The 18,554-nt window shown below is 45.4% G+C and overlaps 1 protein-coding gene across 2 annotated transcripts; it reads right to left on the reverse strand.

Moving 5' to 3' along the window:
• Nucleotides 1-2,406: 2,406 nt before the first annotated feature.
• Nucleotides 2,407-18,344, reverse strand: LOC106574515 (UDP-glucose:glycoprotein glucosyltransferase 1). 2 transcript variants are annotated; one of them, XM_014150439.2, is made up of 39 exons: nt 18,248-18,344; nt 16,866-17,004; nt 16,689-16,768; nt 16,470-16,600; nt 16,271-16,383; nt 15,976-16,150; nt 15,713-15,888; nt 15,490-15,590; nt 15,270-15,369; nt 15,119-15,179; nt 14,937-15,028; nt 14,490-14,640; nt 13,423-13,542; nt 13,188-13,273; nt 12,316-12,451; nt 12,062-12,193; nt 11,809-11,973; nt 11,619-11,739; nt 11,062-11,160; nt 10,830-10,853; nt 10,423-10,517; nt 10,126-10,332; nt 9,880-10,011; nt 9,554-9,780; nt 9,357-9,459; nt 9,174-9,253; nt 8,825-9,014; nt 8,474-8,632; nt 8,245-8,330; nt 8,030-8,114; nt 7,785-7,873; nt 7,564-7,668; nt 7,409-7,493; nt 7,091-7,273; nt 6,848-7,008; nt 6,650-6,764; nt 6,359-6,475; nt 6,102-6,252; nt 2,407-3,540 (listed from the first exon to the last, which is right to left on the reverse strand). In XM_014150439.2, the coding sequence occupies exons 1-39, from the start codon at nt 18,279-18,281 to the stop codon at nt 3,518-3,520; spliced, it is 4,629 nt and encodes a 1,542-aa protein (XP_014005914.2). In that variant the 5' UTR covers nt 18,282-18,344; the 3' UTR covers nt 2,407-3,517. The 2 variants fall into 2 exon arrangements, with proteins under 2 accessions (XP_014005914.2, XP_014005915.2); XM_014150440.2 differs by lacking the exon at nt 10,830-10,853 and having other exon boundaries at nt 18,248-18,343.
• Nucleotides 18,345-18,554: the final 210 nt, after the last annotated feature.

The following is an 18,554-nucleotide window of genomic DNA, read 5'->3' on the forward strand; positions in this document are numbered from 1 at the left end:
TTTCACATGCTGTTGTGCAAATGGAATAGACAACAGGTGGAAATTATAGGCAATTAGCAAGACACCCCCAATAAAGGAGTGGTTCTGCAGGTGGGGACCACAGACAATTCTCAGCTCCTATGCTTCCTGGCTGATGTTTTGGTCACTTTTGAATGCTGGCGGTGCTTTCACTCTAGTGGTAGCATGAGACGGAGTCTACAACCCACACAAGTGGCTCAGGTAGTGCAGCTCATCCAGGATGGCACATCAATGCGAGCTGTGGCAAGAAGGTTTGCTGTGTCTGTCAGCGTAGTGTCCAGAGCATGGAGGCGCTACCAGGAGACAGGCCAGTACATCAGGAGACGTGGAGGAGGCCGTAGGAGGGCAACAACCCAGCAGCAGGACCGCTACCTCCGCCTTTGTGCAAGGAGGAGCAGGAGAAGCACTGCCAGAGCCCTGCAAAATGACCTCCAGCAGGCCACAAATGTGCATGTGTCTGCTCAAACGGTCAGAAACAGACTCCATGAGGGTGGTATGAGGGCCCGACGTCCACAGGTGGGGGTTGTGCTTACAGCCCAACACCATGCAGGACGTTTGGCATTTGCCAGAGAACACCAAGATTGGCAAATTCGCCACTGGTGCCCTGTGCTCTTCACAGATGAAAGCAGGTTCACACTGAGCACGTGACAGACGTGACAGAGTCTGGAGACGCCGTGGAGAACGTTCTGCTGCCTGTAACATCCTCCAGCATGACCGGTTTGGCGGTGGGTCAGTCATGGTGTGGGGTGGCATTTCTTTGGGGGGCCGCACAGCCCTCCATATGCTCGCCAGAGGTAGCCTGACTGCCATTAGGTACCGAGATGAGATCCTCAGACCCCTTGTGAGACCATATGCTTGTGCGGTTGGCCCTGGGTTCCTCCTAATGCAAGACAATGCTAGACCTCATGTGGCTGGTCCAGGTCTGGGAGGAGATCCCTCAGGAGACCATCCGCCACCTCATCAGGAGCATGCCCAGGCGTTGTAGGGAGGTCATACAGGCACGTGGAGGCCACACACACTACTGAGCCTCATTTTGACTTGTTTTAAGGACATTACATCAAAGTTGGATCAGCCTGTAGTGTGGTTTTCCACTTTAATTTTGAGTGTGACTCCAAATCCAGACCTCCATGGGTTGATAAATTGTATTTCCATAGATTATTTTTGTGTGATTTTGTTGTCAGCACATTCAACTATGTAAAGAAAAAAGTATTGAATAAGAATTTCTTTCATTCAGATCTAGGATGTGTTGTTTAAGTGTTCCCTTTATTTTTTTGAGCAGTATATTAATATACCAATTAGGCACATTTGTGCAGTGTTGATAGATTTTGGAACAGTAATGCATTGGATTAGTCTAAAACTTTGCACATACTCTACTGCCATCTAGTGGCCAAAATCTAAAATGCCCCTGGGCTGGAATAGTACATTATGGCCTTTCGCTTGCATTTCAAAGCTGATGGTACAAAACTTCAGTGTCTCCTTTCAAATGGTATCAAGAATATGCATATCCTTGCTTCCTGAGCTACAGGAAGTTAGATTTGGGTATGACAAATTGAAAAAAATTGTCAGATCCTTAAGAGGTTTTAATTAAACCACAGATTATCAGTTATATTGACAAGATACTCAAATGACCGCTCTAACAATGAAAATAAATGTCTTCAAAAATAGAAGGCTCCTGAGTCGCGCAGCGGCCTAAGGCACTGCATCTCAGTGCCAGAGGCATCACTACAGACACCCTGGTTCGAATCCAGGCTGTATCACAACTTGTGCGCCGCCGTCTAGGAGTCCCATAGGGCGGCGCACAATAGGCCCAGCGTAATCCGGGTTTAGCCGGTGTAGGCCGTCATTGTAAATAAGAATTTGTTCTTAACTGACTTGCCTATTTAAATAAAAGGCATTCGGGAGGAGGCAAGACCAGGTGGACCATTCAAGCCAATGAGAGGACAGATAAGCATGTGAACAGGCACAACCGATGTTTTTTCTAAAAGTTCCTGGGATGTCACATGTCCTACTTATATCAGTACACCCGTAACAACTAAGGACCTAAGCATTACGAAAATTAGACCAAATAAGCCGTAAAATTTTTTTGTTAACGAAATTCAACCCTCATTGACCGCCATACAAAAACTCACCTGCTGGAGAACACAGATTTTGGGCCCAGTTTATCCCTTTTGCTTTGTCTCTTCCTCTCCATACTGAACACACCCCAGAATTGGTCTGCCTGTGTAAGTCCAGCCTTTTAGTAGTAAATCTGTAGTCATTCTCCAGCCATTACTGTATTATTATAGATGGCAGTCTATAAGAGTATAATAAAAATGTCTTACCAGTAAAACAAACAGAAAGGAAACGCCAACACGCAGAAGAGGGATCGGGGTCACTAAACGACCAGTGTTGGGTTCCTTGTTTTTTATTACAAAATATTGATTTCCCACAATTAACAGTACATATTTAGCCAAAACAAAGAACGGAAACAGCGGTTGGCAATGGATGACTAACAGTGTTTACTCCAGAACAGACCACAGCGGAGAAAACAGGAGTTAACTACAGCAGGGGTGGCCAATCTGACCTAGGCTTTGTTCCAATCAAGCCGTCTGCGTCAACAAGCCCATTAATCATCATCTTCATTAAAGACTGACTTGATGAAATGGGTGTGTTGCTAGAAAAAAACCCTGCACCCACAGACCTTTTGTGGATAAGATTGGCCACCCTGAACCACAACATTCTAGTCATATGCCTGCTGCCTTTCAAGTCGCTGTTAAAATCAATTTGAGTGATCACAGAACTCCCAGTGCCGTCTGTCGCTGATATGTCCCCACCAGTCCTCACCCACACATCCCTTAACTCCACATCATGCTCACAAGGATGCAACATTCTGAATGTTGCAGGTAAATTGTATTGTAGAGATATGAATCCCTATTTTACTACATGACAGAACTAATGTCTGTTTCACATTAAATAAAATGTCACTCCAGTCCTCTTTGTATTGTCATTAGGAGATTGAATCAGATCAATTCGCCAAAACCACCTTTCCCTGAGTTTGACACAGGCCATGGACAACTGAAGTCTAAAGCACAGAAACGAAAGGCATAGAACAGGACAAAACTCTCATCTCATAACTTAAGCTGCTATTTATCAGTGTGATTTAACTCTTAGGCCCAAACCTCTACCCACAGACAGTTGTTTAATAAGGTGTCCTAATCAGTGCAAACACAGATTGATCAAAAATATTGGAGGTGGGAACTGTTGGAATAGTCAGATTTTTCACAGACCCACACCATCCACTAACAGTCACCCCATATCATCCCCACCCAGCACCCCTTCCCTATCCCGTATCCTCGCCACTCTCACAACAGAGAAAATACAAATACATGGAAAATGAATGATTGAATGAGTATTGGTTTGCAGTCCATCTATCATTGCTGTTCCAAAGGAGAACAGCATTGTCTATTAACATGGTTCCATCTTTTGTTGCTGCTACAGCCACATCTTCCATCCACTGGTCTCACAACTCTGTATGTGTATCATCTGGGAGAGAGAGGGGAGGAAGGAGAGGGATTAGTCAACTGTATATGTTTGCCAATCAGTGTTGTATGTATGTATACTACAGTTCAAAAGTTTGGGGTCACTTCGAAATTTCCTTGTTTTTGAAATGAAAGCACATTTTTTGTCCATTAAAATAGCACCAAATTGATCAGAAATACAGTGTAGACATTGTTAATGTTGTAAATGATTATTGTAGCTGGAAATGGCAGATTATTTATGGAATATCTACATAGGTGTACTGAGGCCCATTATCAGCAACCATCACTCCTGTGTTCCAATGGCAAGTTGTGTTAGCTAATCCAAGTTTATCAATTTTAAAAGGTGAATTGATCATTAGAAAACCCTTTTGCAATTATGTTAGCACAGCTGAAAACTGTTGTTCTGATTAAAGAAGCAATTAAACTGGCCTTCTTTAGACTAGTTGAGTATCTGGCGCATCAGCATTTGTGCGTTTGACTACAGGCTGAAAATGGCCAGAAACAAATGTGAAGAGAGTAGTACACAGCGTTGTACGAGATCTTCAGTTTCTTGGCAATTTCTCGCATGGAATAGTCTTCATTTCTCAGAACAAGAATAGACTGACGAGTTTAAGAAGAAAGTTCTTTGTTTCTGGCCATTTTGAACCTGTAATCAAACTCACAAATGCTGATGCTCCAGATACTCAACTAGTCTAAAGGAGGCCAGTTTTATTGCTTCTTTACATCAGATGAACAGTTTTCAGCTGTGCTAACATAATTGCAAAAGGGTTTTCTAATGATAAATTAGCCTTTTAAAAGTATAAACTTGGTTTAGCTAACATAACGTGCCATTGGAACACGGGAGTGATGGTTGCTGATAATGGGCCTATGTAGATATTCCGTCAAAAAATAAATCTTCCGTTTCCAGCTACAATAGTAATTTACAACATTAACAATGTCTACACTGTATTTCTGATCAATTTGATGTTATTTTAATGGACGAATAATAGTTTTCTTTCAAAACAAGGACATTTCTAAGTGACCCCAAACCTTTGAACAGTAGTGTATGTGTGTATGTAAACTCAGCAAAAAAAGAAACGTCCTCTCACTGTCAACTGCGTTTATTTTCAGCAAACTTAACATGTGTAAATATTTGTATGAACATAAGATTCAACAACTGAGACAAACTGAACAAGTTCCACAGACATGTGACTAACAGAAATTGAATAATCTGTCCCTGAACAAGGGGGGGGTCAAAATCAAAAGTAACAGTCAGTATCTGGTGTGGCCACCAGCTACATTAAGTACTGCAGTGCATCTCCTTCTCATGGATTGCACCAGATTTACCAGTTCTTGCTGTGAGATGTTACCCCACTCTTCCACCAAGGCACCTGCAAGTTGCCGGACATTTCTGGGGGGGGGAATGGCCCGAGCCCTCACCCTCCGATCCAACAGGTCCCAGATGTGCTCAATGGGATTGAGATCCGGGCTCTTCGCTGGCCATGGCAGAACACTGACATTCCTGTCTGGTAGGAAATCATGCACAGAATGAGCAGTATGGCTGGTGGCATTGTCATGCTGGAGGGTCATGTCAGGATGAGCCTGCAGGAAGGGTACCACATGAGGGAGGAGGAGGATGTCTTCCCTGTAACGCACAGCGTTGAGATTGCCTGCAATGACAACAAGCTCAGTCCGATGATGCTGTGACACACCGCCCCAGACCATGACGGACCCTCCACCTCCAAATCGATCCCGCTCCAGAGTACAGGCCTCGGTGTAATGCTCATTCCTTCGACGATAAACTCGAATCCGACCATCACCCCTGGTGAGACAAAACCGCGACTCGTCAGTGAAGAGCACTTTTTGCCAGTCCTGTCTGGTCCAGCAACGGTGGGTTTGTGCCCATAGGCGACATTGTTGCCGGTGATGTCTGGTGAGGACCTGCCTTACAACAGGCCTACAAGCCCTCAGTCCAGCCTCTCTCAGCCTATTGCGGACAGTCTGAGCACTGATGGAGGGATTGTGCGTTCCTGGTGTAACTCGGGCAGTTGTTGTTGCCATCCTGTACCTGTCCCGCAGGTGTGATGTTTGGATGTACCGATCCTGTGCAGGTGTTGTTACACGTGGTCTGCCACTGCGAGGACAATCAGCTGTCCGTCCTGTCTCCCTGTAGCACTGTCTTAGGCTTCTCACAGTACGGACATTGCAATTTATTGCCCTGGCCACATCTGCAGTCCTCATGCCTCCTTGCAGCATGTCTAAGGCACGTTCACGCAGATGAGCAGGGACCCTGGGCATCTTTCTTTTGGTGTTTTTCAGAGTCAGTAGAAAGGCCTCTTTAGTGTCCTACGTTTTCCATAACTGTGATCTTAATTGCCTACCGTCTGTAAGCTGTTAGTGTCTTAACAACCGTTCCACAGGTGCATGTTCATTAATTGTTTATGGTTCATTGAACAAGCATGGGAAACAGTGTTTTAAACCCTTTACAATGAAGATCTGTGAGGTTATTTGGATTTTTACGAATTATCTTTGAAAGACAGGGTCCGGAAAAAGGGACGTTTCTTTTTTTGCTGAGTTTATATGTACCTGGCTTGTCCTTCTGTGTGGTATGGTTCTCTGCTCCTCTCTCCTGGACTCTGTTCTGCAGGCGTTTGATCTCCTGGTCGTAGTCGCTCCACTCTGCTACGATACGAACAGCTGCCTGCAACTTGGGCTCCTTGGTCTGGGGGTTGTTACACTGGAGGAAGGGTTACACGTTTTAGCTTCACTGTCCAAATAAACACAGAGTGGAGTGTAAAAACACAGACATGACTAAAGTCTGCACACACACACACACTTCGTACCAGATCTATAGTCTTGGCCTTTTTCTTAGAGTTGTCGTCACACCAAGTCTCACACCACAGCCACTCCTGAGGCAGAGACTTGATAGGCACCTGGTGGATCATATTATTAGGCAGATCCTGGAGAGAGAAAGAGAGTATAGGAAAATATTTTAAATATAAATACACAGAGTTGAAGCTAATTTAACTTCACAAAGGTTGTTTGGGAATATCAAATGTTAAGAAAATCTGAACGTTATACACCCATATTCACTTTTAATACACACACACACACACACACACACACACACACACCTGGTCGAGGTTGGACAGGCTGTTGGGGTCTTGACTCAGGCCTTGGTATTGTCCTCTCAGTCTGTCTCCTGCTGCTATCTTACGGAACCTCTTCAGATCTACCACATACAGAGCACTGGAGAGACAGAGGGTTACACACACACACATATATCCCTCTACCACCACCCCCCCCCCCCACACCTACACACACACAGTTACCTGATGTGATATTTGCGTCCAGCGAGGTGACTGGCCCAGTATCCGGACTTCCAGAAGCGGAAACCGTCCATCTCTCTTCGGCTCTCGCAGAACGGTGTGTATCCATACGGCGCTCCTTCAAGGTCAAGGTCACGGAGCTCCTTCAGGTCAGTACGCACTATCTGTAGGAGGAGAGAGGAAAGAGTACTTCTCAGCTTTTACACAAATCAGAGACATGGACATTCAGAGTGTGTGTGTGTGTACCTGATCTGCGTCCACGAATAAGAACTTGTCGACAGACAGAGGGAACAGGACATCCAGGAAGAGGATCTTGTAACCCCAGATAATCCTCTGTTTCTCAGTCTGCTGGTGTAACCACCGCGGCCACTTATACTGGACTAGTTCATACTGGAAACCATACTGCTCTGCCATGTACGGGATAAACTCCTGTGGGAATAACATTTATTCTGGAGTAAACTCAATGAAAACTCGATATTGGAAACCCTATTCATACCGCCACATTCAAAGTAAACTCCTAGAGGAGAGAATAACAGATAATATTTATATTTTATACTTAACTACCTTAAACGCCGGGGACAGGTAGTTTTTGAGGAACCAAAACTTGACTGGTGTTTTGGTGTTCTTTAGAACAGACAACATCATGATCCTAAGAGAGAGAACAAATTGTGGGATTACAACAACAAAAACATTTGGAAAAACCACACACGCACACGTACCTGAGGAAACGTTCGTAGAGGTGTCCAGAGGCCACAGAGAATATGTTGATGACATCATCCTTCTCCTGTTTACTCTCCTCCGTCTTCACACCTCCTGTAAACCCTCTGGAGAGAGAAAGACAGGGAGAGAATAAACACCATCAAATCCAGCAGAGATCAAATAGGTATGAAACAGTAGACAGTGATGTAAAGGGTGGAGCTGGATGCTTAGAGAGAGATACCTGGTGAGTGACTCCCAGAAGCCTGAGTCGTTCTCCTGGGTTCCATCACTCAACAGCTCCTCACTGAACTTCTCTGGCCTCTTCTGGACCTGATCAACAACAACAACAACAACAACAACACACGATCAATACATTACTTAGCAATGGACTTATTGATCAATTCGAATTCAACCTAAGCTTTATTGGGACCTGACAGCAGCAGACAATATGAAAGCTGAACTCTACAGCTGGGATCAGAGCAGTACCTTGACTTTGATGATCCGGCTCTTGAAGTTGTTCAGCACCACGATGAGGTCATCAGCGTCTGCCGGAGAGTCTGTTCCATCATGACTGGAAGAGAGGAACAAGAGGGTGTGCATTGTGCAGGCTTTTGTTCCAGCCCAGCACTAACACGCCTGGTTCCACTAGTCGTATGCTGAAGTGAAGACGGTGTGATATGTCGAGATGTGATCTTCAGTACCTGTAGATCTTGTAGATTTCGTCAGACCGTCCTTTCCTCAGCTTCAGGATCCAGGCTCCTGGGTTAGCCTTCAACTGGAAATAACCCTGAGGACGACGACAACACAACGCCTTCGTTCAACCACAACAACAAAGAATAGAAAGGTGTCTGCCTATCAGCAGAGGTTAGGGTTAGAGGTCAGGGTTGGCCATGACGACAGAGTCAGATATTAGGGTTAGAGGTGACTCACCAGGTTGGCCATGACGATGGTGTCGACGATGACAGGGTCGGAGGGGGTTCCCAAGGTGAACTGGAGTCCTCTGGGGGGCTGACCTGTACTCACGTCAAAACAGTGACCCTCCAGCAGCAGATGTTCCAACTCGTATTCTGCTGCTACTATACTGTCCACCTAGACAGGGAGAATAGAGAACCATTATTAAACCTTTAAAAAATTACTTTAACACAACAATTTGACAAATACCAGAATACTCAGTCCACAGTCACTACACTCTCCAGCTGAAGAGGTAAAGGACAACATTAGCCAAGGCAACCGTGTTATAAATAGAACACAATCCTAAAAAAAACAGCACGGAAAACACACCTCTTCCAGGTAGATATTGTCCAGGTCATATCTAGTGTGTATAGACTCCACCATCCAGCTCTCAGGGGTGTTGAGGTTGAGTGTGAAGAGGGGAGTTTGGGGCATGTCCAGGAACTTAGCCAGGGGACCAGGGGAGAAACTACCGTCAGTCTGGAACAACACCTCAGGCTCCAACACATACCGGTAGAAACTGGGAGAAGAGGGGAGGGTTTAGAGAAACACACAGGAAAAACCCTCAGGTACTACCAGGGACTTCTAAGGGTAAGGAAACTAAGACAACAAAAACGAGGTCTCTCGTAAAACAAGATTACCTGCATGGAGTGAAACAGTGCAGCTGGGGTCTGCTCACCTTTTGAGAGGCAGGTCTGAGAGTTTGGACTGGCAGTTCATAAACACGCGTAGGTTCACATTGACCAGCTTCTTCAACACCTGGTGGGGAGAGAGAGAAACATGGAGAGACAGATGGCTGTGAGACGGAGTATTTGAAGTGAGACAGAACTCCTAAGTGACAGTTATTTGAAGCGGTACGAACCAATAGGAGCGGGGCGAGTTTCTGGGCGTCCCTGGTTACGGGGTCTACCAAGGCAACCATGTCAAAGTAGACGTCTCCCTCTGTGGGCCGGAACTTTACAGCACTGTGGACCAATCATAGACCAGACAGAGGTAAAACAGAAAGTATATAGGCAATGAATAAAAACATGAATAAAAACGTTTGATTAGTTTCAGTACCTGTATCGGTCATCAGCAAAGGCATGTTCTATCCTGGCCTCTCCTTTGGGCTGAGAGGAGAGCAGAGAGTCGATCTTCATCACCAGGTCACTGGCCCTGTCCTCCTCCACCCCAAACTGCTGGACCTTGCTTTTGATTCGTTCTCCCGAGGTCTTCAAAATGATACTCTCCAATAGGAGGAAGTCATCTTGGTTAAAGACCTCCCCATCCTCTAGCGGACCAATGAGCTGTCGGCAGAGAGAGACAAACACCATTGTGACACTTCGATCACAGTAGGAAGCGTGCTATTGTGTGTGTGTGTGTGTGTGTGTGTGTTGCCCACTCACCCGTCCATTGCTGATGACTGCTCTCTGTCCTTTCCCCAGCTTGAGAACGTCTCGGCAGTAGACCGCGTGAGACAGCAGGAAGTCAAACTTAGGACCTTCAAACGCACTCTTAAAGAAGGCAACTTCCATACCCTGGAGAGATGATGAAAGAAAAACAAATGTTTTTAGAGAATAGGACAGTATAGTAAAGGGTGAGACAGAAGGATGTATAGCGTGTGTGTATGCGAGTGTGTGTAAACTCTTTACTCCGACAGTGAACTGTGTGACGTCGGCCCCAGTCGCCAGTTCCTTAGCGGTCTCTTCTTTAGCCAGCTTGGCGATGTAGTTTTTAGCGTTGTTAGCTGTCTGGGTCTGCATGGCGGCCCATATCGCCCTGGCAACATGACTGTTCTCCTCGGATGGGCTGTCGCTAGGGTTGTTGATCAGGCCCAATCGCACGTTGTTACTGGTTTTCTGTTGAAGGCAGATTTAGGAGAATCCTTCAGATGGTAGGTTGTTTTGGTCATGTTATAGTGACATCATATCAGTGTGACATCATCATACCATGTGTCTGATGGCATCGTATAATAGCTGGCGCCCGGAAGGTTGGTCAAAATCTCCCACAACCCAGAACGTGACTGGACGGATGTAGCCATCATCTAGAGGAGGGAGAGAGAGTTGAAGAGGAGGAGAGGAGATGGGGAGAGTAAAGGGTCACAGACCTCCTTAATCCTGAAATGTACGCAGTTTGATACTTAGTTAGAGACTTCAATACTTAGTCTTTGAGAAAGACTCTCTCTCTGGAGCAGAAACAAACACAAACACATCCAAGCATGTCATCTCATAGAGATGCAAGATGGTGTGATAATGATGATGAGGAGTGAGATATGGTGGATTTACAGAACTATGGATCGTAATACTGTCTGTTGAGAGAGAAAGAGAGAAAGTGCAGGAAAATGAATAAGGGTTACCATGGTGGTCCTTGGGGGCCATCCCTGATAGAACAAAAACAAAACGTACAGAGGAGAAAGAAGAGAATAGATAGACAAGAGATTTAGGGCTGAAAAGTAGGAGCACATAATGTTTTGCTCAATAAGATGAAGCTCTGTATGTGTAGGTGTGTGTGTGTGTGTGTGTGTGTGTGTGTGTGTGTGTGTGTGTGTGTGTGTGTGTGTGTGTGTGATATATATATCTCTATCTTACCCTTCTTGGTCATGTAGTTCATGCTGTTAGCCACAGCAGTGCTCTTCTCTCTGGTGTCCAGGAACAGAAAGCGAGCGTACTCGTCTATGAAATGGTTATCTGTCAGGAAAGAGAGAGGTGGTTAAGATGGTTCCGTGTGTGTGTGTGTGTGTGTGTGTGTGTGTGTGTGTGTAACTCACTAGTATTAGACAGGTCCAGGTACGTCCTGGCAGTCGACAGGATTCTGTGTGTGTGTGTGTGTGTGTGTGTGTGTGTGTGTGTGTAACTCACTAGTATTAGACAGGTCCAGGTACGTCCTGGCAGTCGACAGGATTCTGTGTGTGTGTGTGTGTGTGTGTAACTCACTAGTATTAGACAGGTCCAGGTACGTCCTGGCAGTCGACAGGATTCTGTGTGTGTGTGTGTGTGTGTGTGTGTGTGTGTGTAACTCACTAGTATTAGACAGGTCCAGGTACGTCCTGGCAGTCGACAGGATTCTGTGTGTGTGTGTGTGTGTGTGTGTGTGTGTGTGTGTGTGTGTGTGTGTGTGTGTGTGTGTGTGTGTGTGTGTAACTCACTAGTATTAGACAGGTCCAGGTACGTCCTGGCAGTCGACAGGATTCGGGGGTTGATACGAGGGACAACGTTGGGTTGGGTCATGATGAAATCCACCACATCTTGATCAGTGGCCAGCTCACCCTAGGAAGACACAAGAGAAGGTCAGTGTGTGTGTGTGCGTGTGTGTGTGTGTGTGTGTGTGTAACTCACCATGTAGACAGCCCGTTGGTAGAAGCTGGTAGTCTCCAGTATTTTCTGCATGGTGACAGTTTCTAGCTCCTCTGGGTCTAGCTGTTCTCGCTGGTATGGCATTCCGTTGTACATCACCACTGGCAACGGACCTACACCCGTCTGCAAGTAGTAACCACGCCCTTCCTGGAGGCGGAGGTAGATAGGGAAACGGTACATGAAAATCATACCGTTCTGTCAAGAAACATAACGGTACATAAAAGCAGAACCATACCTTCCGGTTGTCGTCGTATGTGGAGTCAGGACCAAGAATGCTGCCGACCCCCACGTAGGGAAACTTCTTCTCCAACACCTTGACTACATCACCCACACTTAGCTTACCACCGCCAGGCACACGGTTAAACATCTAGAGAGGGAGAGAGGAGATTCAAATACAGCATTTCCATCCGATTGGTCAGGCTGATGTTCCAGATTACTGGGATTGGTCAAAAGGCTCATCCATTATTCTCATTGGTCAGACCGACTCACCGAGATGATGGTGTCGAAGGCGGCGGGAGCGTCCAGCTCTTCTGTGATGTAGTTAAAGGCTCGGAGCAGAGCCACACCGGCATCCTCCATACCATCTATCTCATCAACATCAGACACCACAAACACCAGCCCAATCCTACAACACACACAGCAGGGTTATTAGGGATGGGAATTGCCAGGGACCTCACGATACTATCACGATACTATCACGATACTTAGGTGCTGACACGCTATGTATTGCGATTCTCACGATTCTACATGTATTGCGATTCGATACTGTGATTTTATTGCGATTCGATGTTCCAGGCATATTGCTCACCATATGTCTGCTGCAGAGAGACAAGAGAGAGAGCCACGAGAAAACCAAATAAAAGTCATGGAAATAAAAGTGCTGAAAACATATTGGCTCCCAATTTAGAAAGATTGAGAACGAGCTATGAAGGAAAAATACGGGAGTTATAATATTGCTATATTGTCAAAAAGATGCAATACATCGTCAAAAATAATACCCCGATATGAAACTCTATCGACCCCCCCCCCCACTAAGGGTTATACACAGTTACTCACATCCACATAGCAATAATAATAATAATAATAATAATAATAATAATACAGCAGAATTAGAACCAACATGGCCTTCGGGGGCAGCAGGTAGCCTAGTGGTTAGAGCGTTGGGCCAGTAACCGAAAGGTTTCTAGATCGAATCCCCGAGCTGACAAGGTAAAAAATCTGTCATTCTGCACCTGAACAAGGCAGTTTACCCACTGTTCCTAGGCCGTCATTGTCAATAAGAATTTGTTCATAAAACTGACTTGCCTAGTTAAATAAAAAAATAAAAACATTTTTTTGTTGCTAGAAACAAACCCCCCTACCTGAGTGGGATGTTATTGCTGTAGAACATCTCAGCAACATTCAACAGCTCAGCAGAACTCTCATGGGTCGGGTCCAGAATCACCACCTAAAACACAAGACATCATTGGTTTTTGCTGTCAGTTCCAAAAGTGCGCGCGATACGTTTGGTGTAGCTGCACGACACTGCAGACTCATCACAGGAGTTCATGCCAATATGTTTGGTGTCGCTGTCTGAAACACGTCTCATGTACTCACGAGGTTGTGAAAGTTTTTCCGGATCTGTCGTATGACTCCGGGGAAGGTTGGTCTGAGGAGCTCCTGGACGTTGTAGGGCCATGAGCCGTACCTGCTGTCTGTCTCCAGGTTATTAATCCACTGAGGAGAGAGAGATTAGATTATCATCAAAATTATCAATGCAAAACAAGAGTTGGGTTATATACGTTTTTTTAACGGCTTGATTGTATACTGAACAAAAATATTAAAAAAACGCAACATGCAACAATTTCAACGATTTTACTGAGTTACAGTTCACAGAAGGAAATCAATCAATTGAAATAAATTCATTAGGCTCTAATCTATGGGATTTCACATGGCTGGGCAGGAGACCAGCCATGGGAGGGCATAGGCCCACCCACTGGGGAGCCTGGCCCAGCCAATCAGAATGAGTTTTTCCCCACAAAAGGGCTTTTTTAACAGACAGAAATACTTGTCAGTTTCACCAGCTGTCTGGGTGGCTGGTCTCAGACAATCCCGCAGGTGAAGAAGCCGGATGTAGAGATCATGGACTGGCATGGTAATACGTGGTTTGCGGTTGTGAGGCAGGTTGGCCGTACTGCCAAATTCTCTAAAATGACGTTGGAGGCGGCGTATGGTAGAGAAACTAACATTCCATTTTCTGGCAATAGTTCTGGTGGAATGTCCTGCAGTCAACATACCAATTGCATGCTCCCTCAAAACTTGAGACATCTGTGGCATTGTGTTGTGTGACAAAACGGCACATTGTGGCCTATTGTCTCCAGCACAAGGTGCACCTGTGTAACGATCATGCTGTTTAATCAGCTTCTTGACATGTCACACCTGTCAAGGTGGATGGATTATCTTGGCAAAGGAAAAATGCTCACTAACAGGGATGTAAACAGATTTGTGCACAACATTTGAGAGAAAACCTTTTTGTGGGTATGGAACATTTCTGGGATCTTTTATTTCAGCTCATGAAACATAGCGCCAACACTTTACATGTTGCGTTTATATTTTTGTTCAGGATATACACGGATGACATAGTTGGATGGTTAGGGTTAAATAAAGGGGTAGGTGTGTCTTACGTTGATAGCAGGATTGCGGATGTCCACAGCGTAGTCCGAGTCAGAAGGCTGTACGTTGAGTTTGAGGATGTCGTGGATGAAGGGAGTCTCGATAAGGAGAGAACGCAGACCTTCCATCACCCTGGCCTCACTACGGAGAACCTCAAACACACTGGAAGCACACACACAGTCAGTCTCTGACCTGGTACTGTTTGTGTAATTGAATTTTTCTACAAGCCTGAAGACGTCCTCTGTGTGTGTACCTGAAGATGTGTGTGTGATGTGTGTCTGAAGATGTGTGTGTGTGTCTGAAGATGTGTGCCTGAAGATGTGTGTGTCTGAAGATGTGTGTGTGTGTGTCTGAAGATGTGTGTGTGTCTGAAGATGTGTGTGTGTCTGAAGATGTGTGTGTGTGTGTGTGTGTGTGTGTGTGTGTGTGTAGATGTCTGTGTGAAGATGTGTGTGTACCTGAAGATGTCCTGTGTGTCCAGGTCTATGTGTAGTCCGTTGATGAAGAGAGCAGAGTCTCCAGGCTGCAATCCCAGAGTTCCCTTAAAGAACTGGAGAGAAAAAGAGTGGTACAGTCATTACATGTTAATGGGTAGTAGAGTGAGACAGGGAAGGAGCGCTATGGATGACTGAGCTCTTACCTTCTGGTTCTCTTCCATCTCTTTACGTATCTCAGAGCTGACCACTGTTTTAGTGATGGACCTGAGAAGGGGAGAGAAACCACCAGAATCACACACTACACAGAGATATCAAAAAACATGTTTGTGTGTGTGTGTGTGTGTGTGTGTGTACCTAGCCTTGGTAGGGAAGTTCTGACTGAGGTCTCTCATGACGTTCAGGGCATCTGAAGATGGAGCAGCCAGAATCCGAGCTGCAGTCTGGAAACTCAGATCTGACACATGAAGTGAAAAAATAATTAAATATAGTGGAGGAAAAAAGGAGATGATTACTGTAGCTACAGTTGTCTTGATGCAGGAGAAGAGAGGCAAAGAAAAAATAAAGTCCCGCCCACCTTGCATCTGCCAGACTTTAAGGGGAGCCATCTCATTGGTGCTCTCCACCAGGTGTTTCCTTAGCTCCTTCAGCTGCTCCTTCAACTCAGGGTACAGAGTCCTGGAGAGAGGGAGAGGAGAGGTACGAAGAGGAAAGTGAGAGGGAAATAAGTTTCTCCACCCATAACGCTCCAAAGCATTGTGGGTTTGTGGAATAGCATTTCATTTTGGTAGGTTGGTTACTTCAGTTTTCCAAAGAGGAATCCCTGGACCTCATCCACTGGGTCATTCTCCCCCATCAGCGTAGCATTCACTTCCGCTCCCTGGACCTGTGTATCGTCCTTAGCCTTGTATTCCTGGTTCTTGATGGCCAGCTCCACTCCATAACCAGACAAATATACTCTACGACTGCTGGGAGACTGGCAACGAGAGAAAGAGGAAAAGATGAACATGAAATGCTGTCGTAATTATGTTCCCCATCATGTGTATTCCTGTGTTTTTCTTACAGCCAGGTAGTGACGAAGCACATAGCTGGCCAGTCCCTTGTTGGCTTTGGACAGCATCAGCTGATGGAACATTGTGAATTCCGAACTTCCAATCTCGGCATACAGGACAACAACAGGAGTGTCGGGATTTGATCCCGGGAACCTGTGATCGCTTTTGAATAGGTAGGGCTTGGGCCTGGGACAAAGAGGGATGAGGTAAGGACTATTTAATGAATTATTATCACTTCAACAGAGGTCTATCAATCAAAGTGGATATTCACAGTTTGTGTGTGGGTGTCTCCCAGTGTGTTTGTACCGTTCTGCTGCTGTCTCCATCAGTGCAGCCAGTTTCTCCGTGTCACATGACTTCTCTCCGTGGACATTGAAGAAGGCTGAGCAGCCAGAGGGAGGGGGCTCGTTGGACGCTATCTACAGGAGAGAGAGGCGAGAAACCGTGATTACACACACAGAGAGCGGGAGAGGGTAGTCATCTAGTAGTATTGTAGTAATATTACTTGTTGGAAGGAGTGTACAGTAGCAGAGTAGGCCCTGAGAGAGAGGGCGAACTTGAGCATGTTGAGTTGGACTGTACTGAGCAGAGTACTGGCTCTCTTCACGATCAGGTCGTAGTACGCCTGGTCTGTATCTGTAACAGAACAACACTTTAAAATATCTTCCAGAGACCAAGTGCTACATAAATCAACATTATAAGTGAAATAAAACATTAAGGCTACCATCATGTTCCCCTTTGATGTTCTGATTTGCTTCGACGAAATCCCAGAACATCTCCTGACTCTCTTCTGCCAGGAACTCACTAAGAAAAAGAGGGAGTGGGGGGATGAAGAGAAAGAGGGGGTGAAGAGAAAAAAAGGATGTGTTTTGTCTTGTGTATGTGTTGAGCATAATGTTACCTGGCCTCCAGCAGCAGAGGGGTAGAGGCCCACTTGGTGGTGAGACTGGTGGTGACAGCCTTGGAGTCAGCTTCTCCAGATACCACTGGTAGCAGGGACAGGGACAGGAGCAGGGCACATTGCTGCCACATCCTGGGGCCTGGAGAGGAGAGGGAGAGTTTAGTTTGGGGAGAGGAGGAAAGGAGAGAAGGATGAGGGAGAGTAGGTGGAGGAAAGAGAACAGGGTCAATGGAGATCTGTATTGTATCAGTGCTGAGACTGAAAGACTGGTAACCATGCAAGTCATGCTGTTGTCTTCCCTGTTTTATGTGTTTGAGATAGTATAGCTGTATATTTTCTATTATAAACTGGGTGGTTCAAACCCTGAATGCTGATTGGCTGACAGTCGTGGTATATATGGGCATATATCACAAACCCCCGAGGTGCTTTATTGCTATTATAAAACGGGTTACCAACGTAATTAGAGCTGTAAAGATAAATGTTTTGTCATACCTGTGGTATACGGTCTGATATACCATGGCTGTCAGCCAATCAGCATTCAGGGCTCGAACCCGCCAGTTTATAATTTGTTTTTGAATGCTGATTGGCTGACAGTCGTGGTATATTTAAGCAGTAAGGCACGAGGGGGTGTGGTATATGGCCAATATATCACAGCTAAGGGCTGTTCTTATGCACGACACAGTCCTTAGCCATGGTATAATGGCCATATATCACAAACCCTGAGGTGCCTTATTGCCATTATAAACTGGTTACCAACGTAATTAGAGCAGTAAAGGTAAATGTTGTCATACCCATGGTATACGGTCTGATATACCATGGCTGTCAGCATTCAGGGTTCGAACCACCCAGTTTATAATGGCCATATAACACACAGCCTCGGACTTTATCTTAATTGTAATCGGCCCAAAATTAGCTGTGCAATTAGTACACCTGTCTTGATTATAAACACTGCGCCACTAATTCTAACCAATTAGAGCGCTCAGCGTGGCTGTTAGAGGGAGAAATATCCAATGAGCAACTTGACAGGACGTCCGGATTGTTTCAATAAAAGCCGATATGGTCAGCTAGCTGGCAACTTAAAAGCGAAGGGTTAGCTATACTTTAGCTATTTAAGTTACGTGTCAGAAGTTGACACCCTACGTGTTGGTTTTGCTCTGTGTGATGTTTAAGTTAACTTGCTGTCGCTTGCTAGCTATACGTTAGAATAACTGCAGACTTCATTGGTTAGCTTGCTAGCACACAGGATAACCTAGCTAGTTAGTTAGCGTCAGAATACGTGCAAACTTACAAACAATTTGTGGTGCAACCTCTGACAAATAGTAGCTGGCGGGGACACCTTACAGAATGTTTTGCTAACATTAAATTAATGTAAATGTACATACCGAAACCGGCTTGGTAACTTCTCGCATCTGCCATGATCAGAGGGGAGTGGGTGGGGTCCTGGCAAGTTCATTGTAGGTAGACTGTTGTTTTTGCCTGTTCAAAGTCTAAGTACAAAGTATTGTCTGTAAGTTTACGTTTCATTTTATTGGATATTTGACTATCCCTTGTTGTATGTAATGGAATTACGTTTTATCACTTAAATTAATTAAAAGCAGTACAAAAAATATTTGCTACATTTACCCGCTGCTTCAAGTTGGCAACTTAGGCGCCATGTTGGCTCAAAGGGGCCAAGATTTCGTTAGTTTC

Source organism: Salmo salar, chromosome ssa16 (genome assembly GCF_905237065.1).
Source record: "Salmo salar chromosome ssa16, Ssal_v3.1, whole genome shotgun sequence".
In the NCBI taxonomy this organism is placed as follows: domain Eukaryota; kingdom Metazoa; phylum Chordata; class Actinopteri; order Salmoniformes; family Salmonidae; genus Salmo; species Salmo salar.

Bases quoted from the DNA above. Each gene is read 5' to 3' on its own strand.
- LOC106574515 (XM_014150439.2), bottom strand. From the start codon at position 18,281: ATGGCAGATGCGAGAAGTTACCAAGCCGGTTTCG. The intron at 17,005-18,247 runs GTATGTACATTT...TCTCCTCTCCAG, and splicing joins AAGTTACCAAGCCGGTTTCG to GCCCCAGGATGTGGCAGCAA. The intron at 6,765-6,847 runs GTAACTGTGTGT...CTGTCTCTCCAG, and splicing joins GGACGCAAATATCACATCAG to TGCTCTGTATGTGGTAGATC.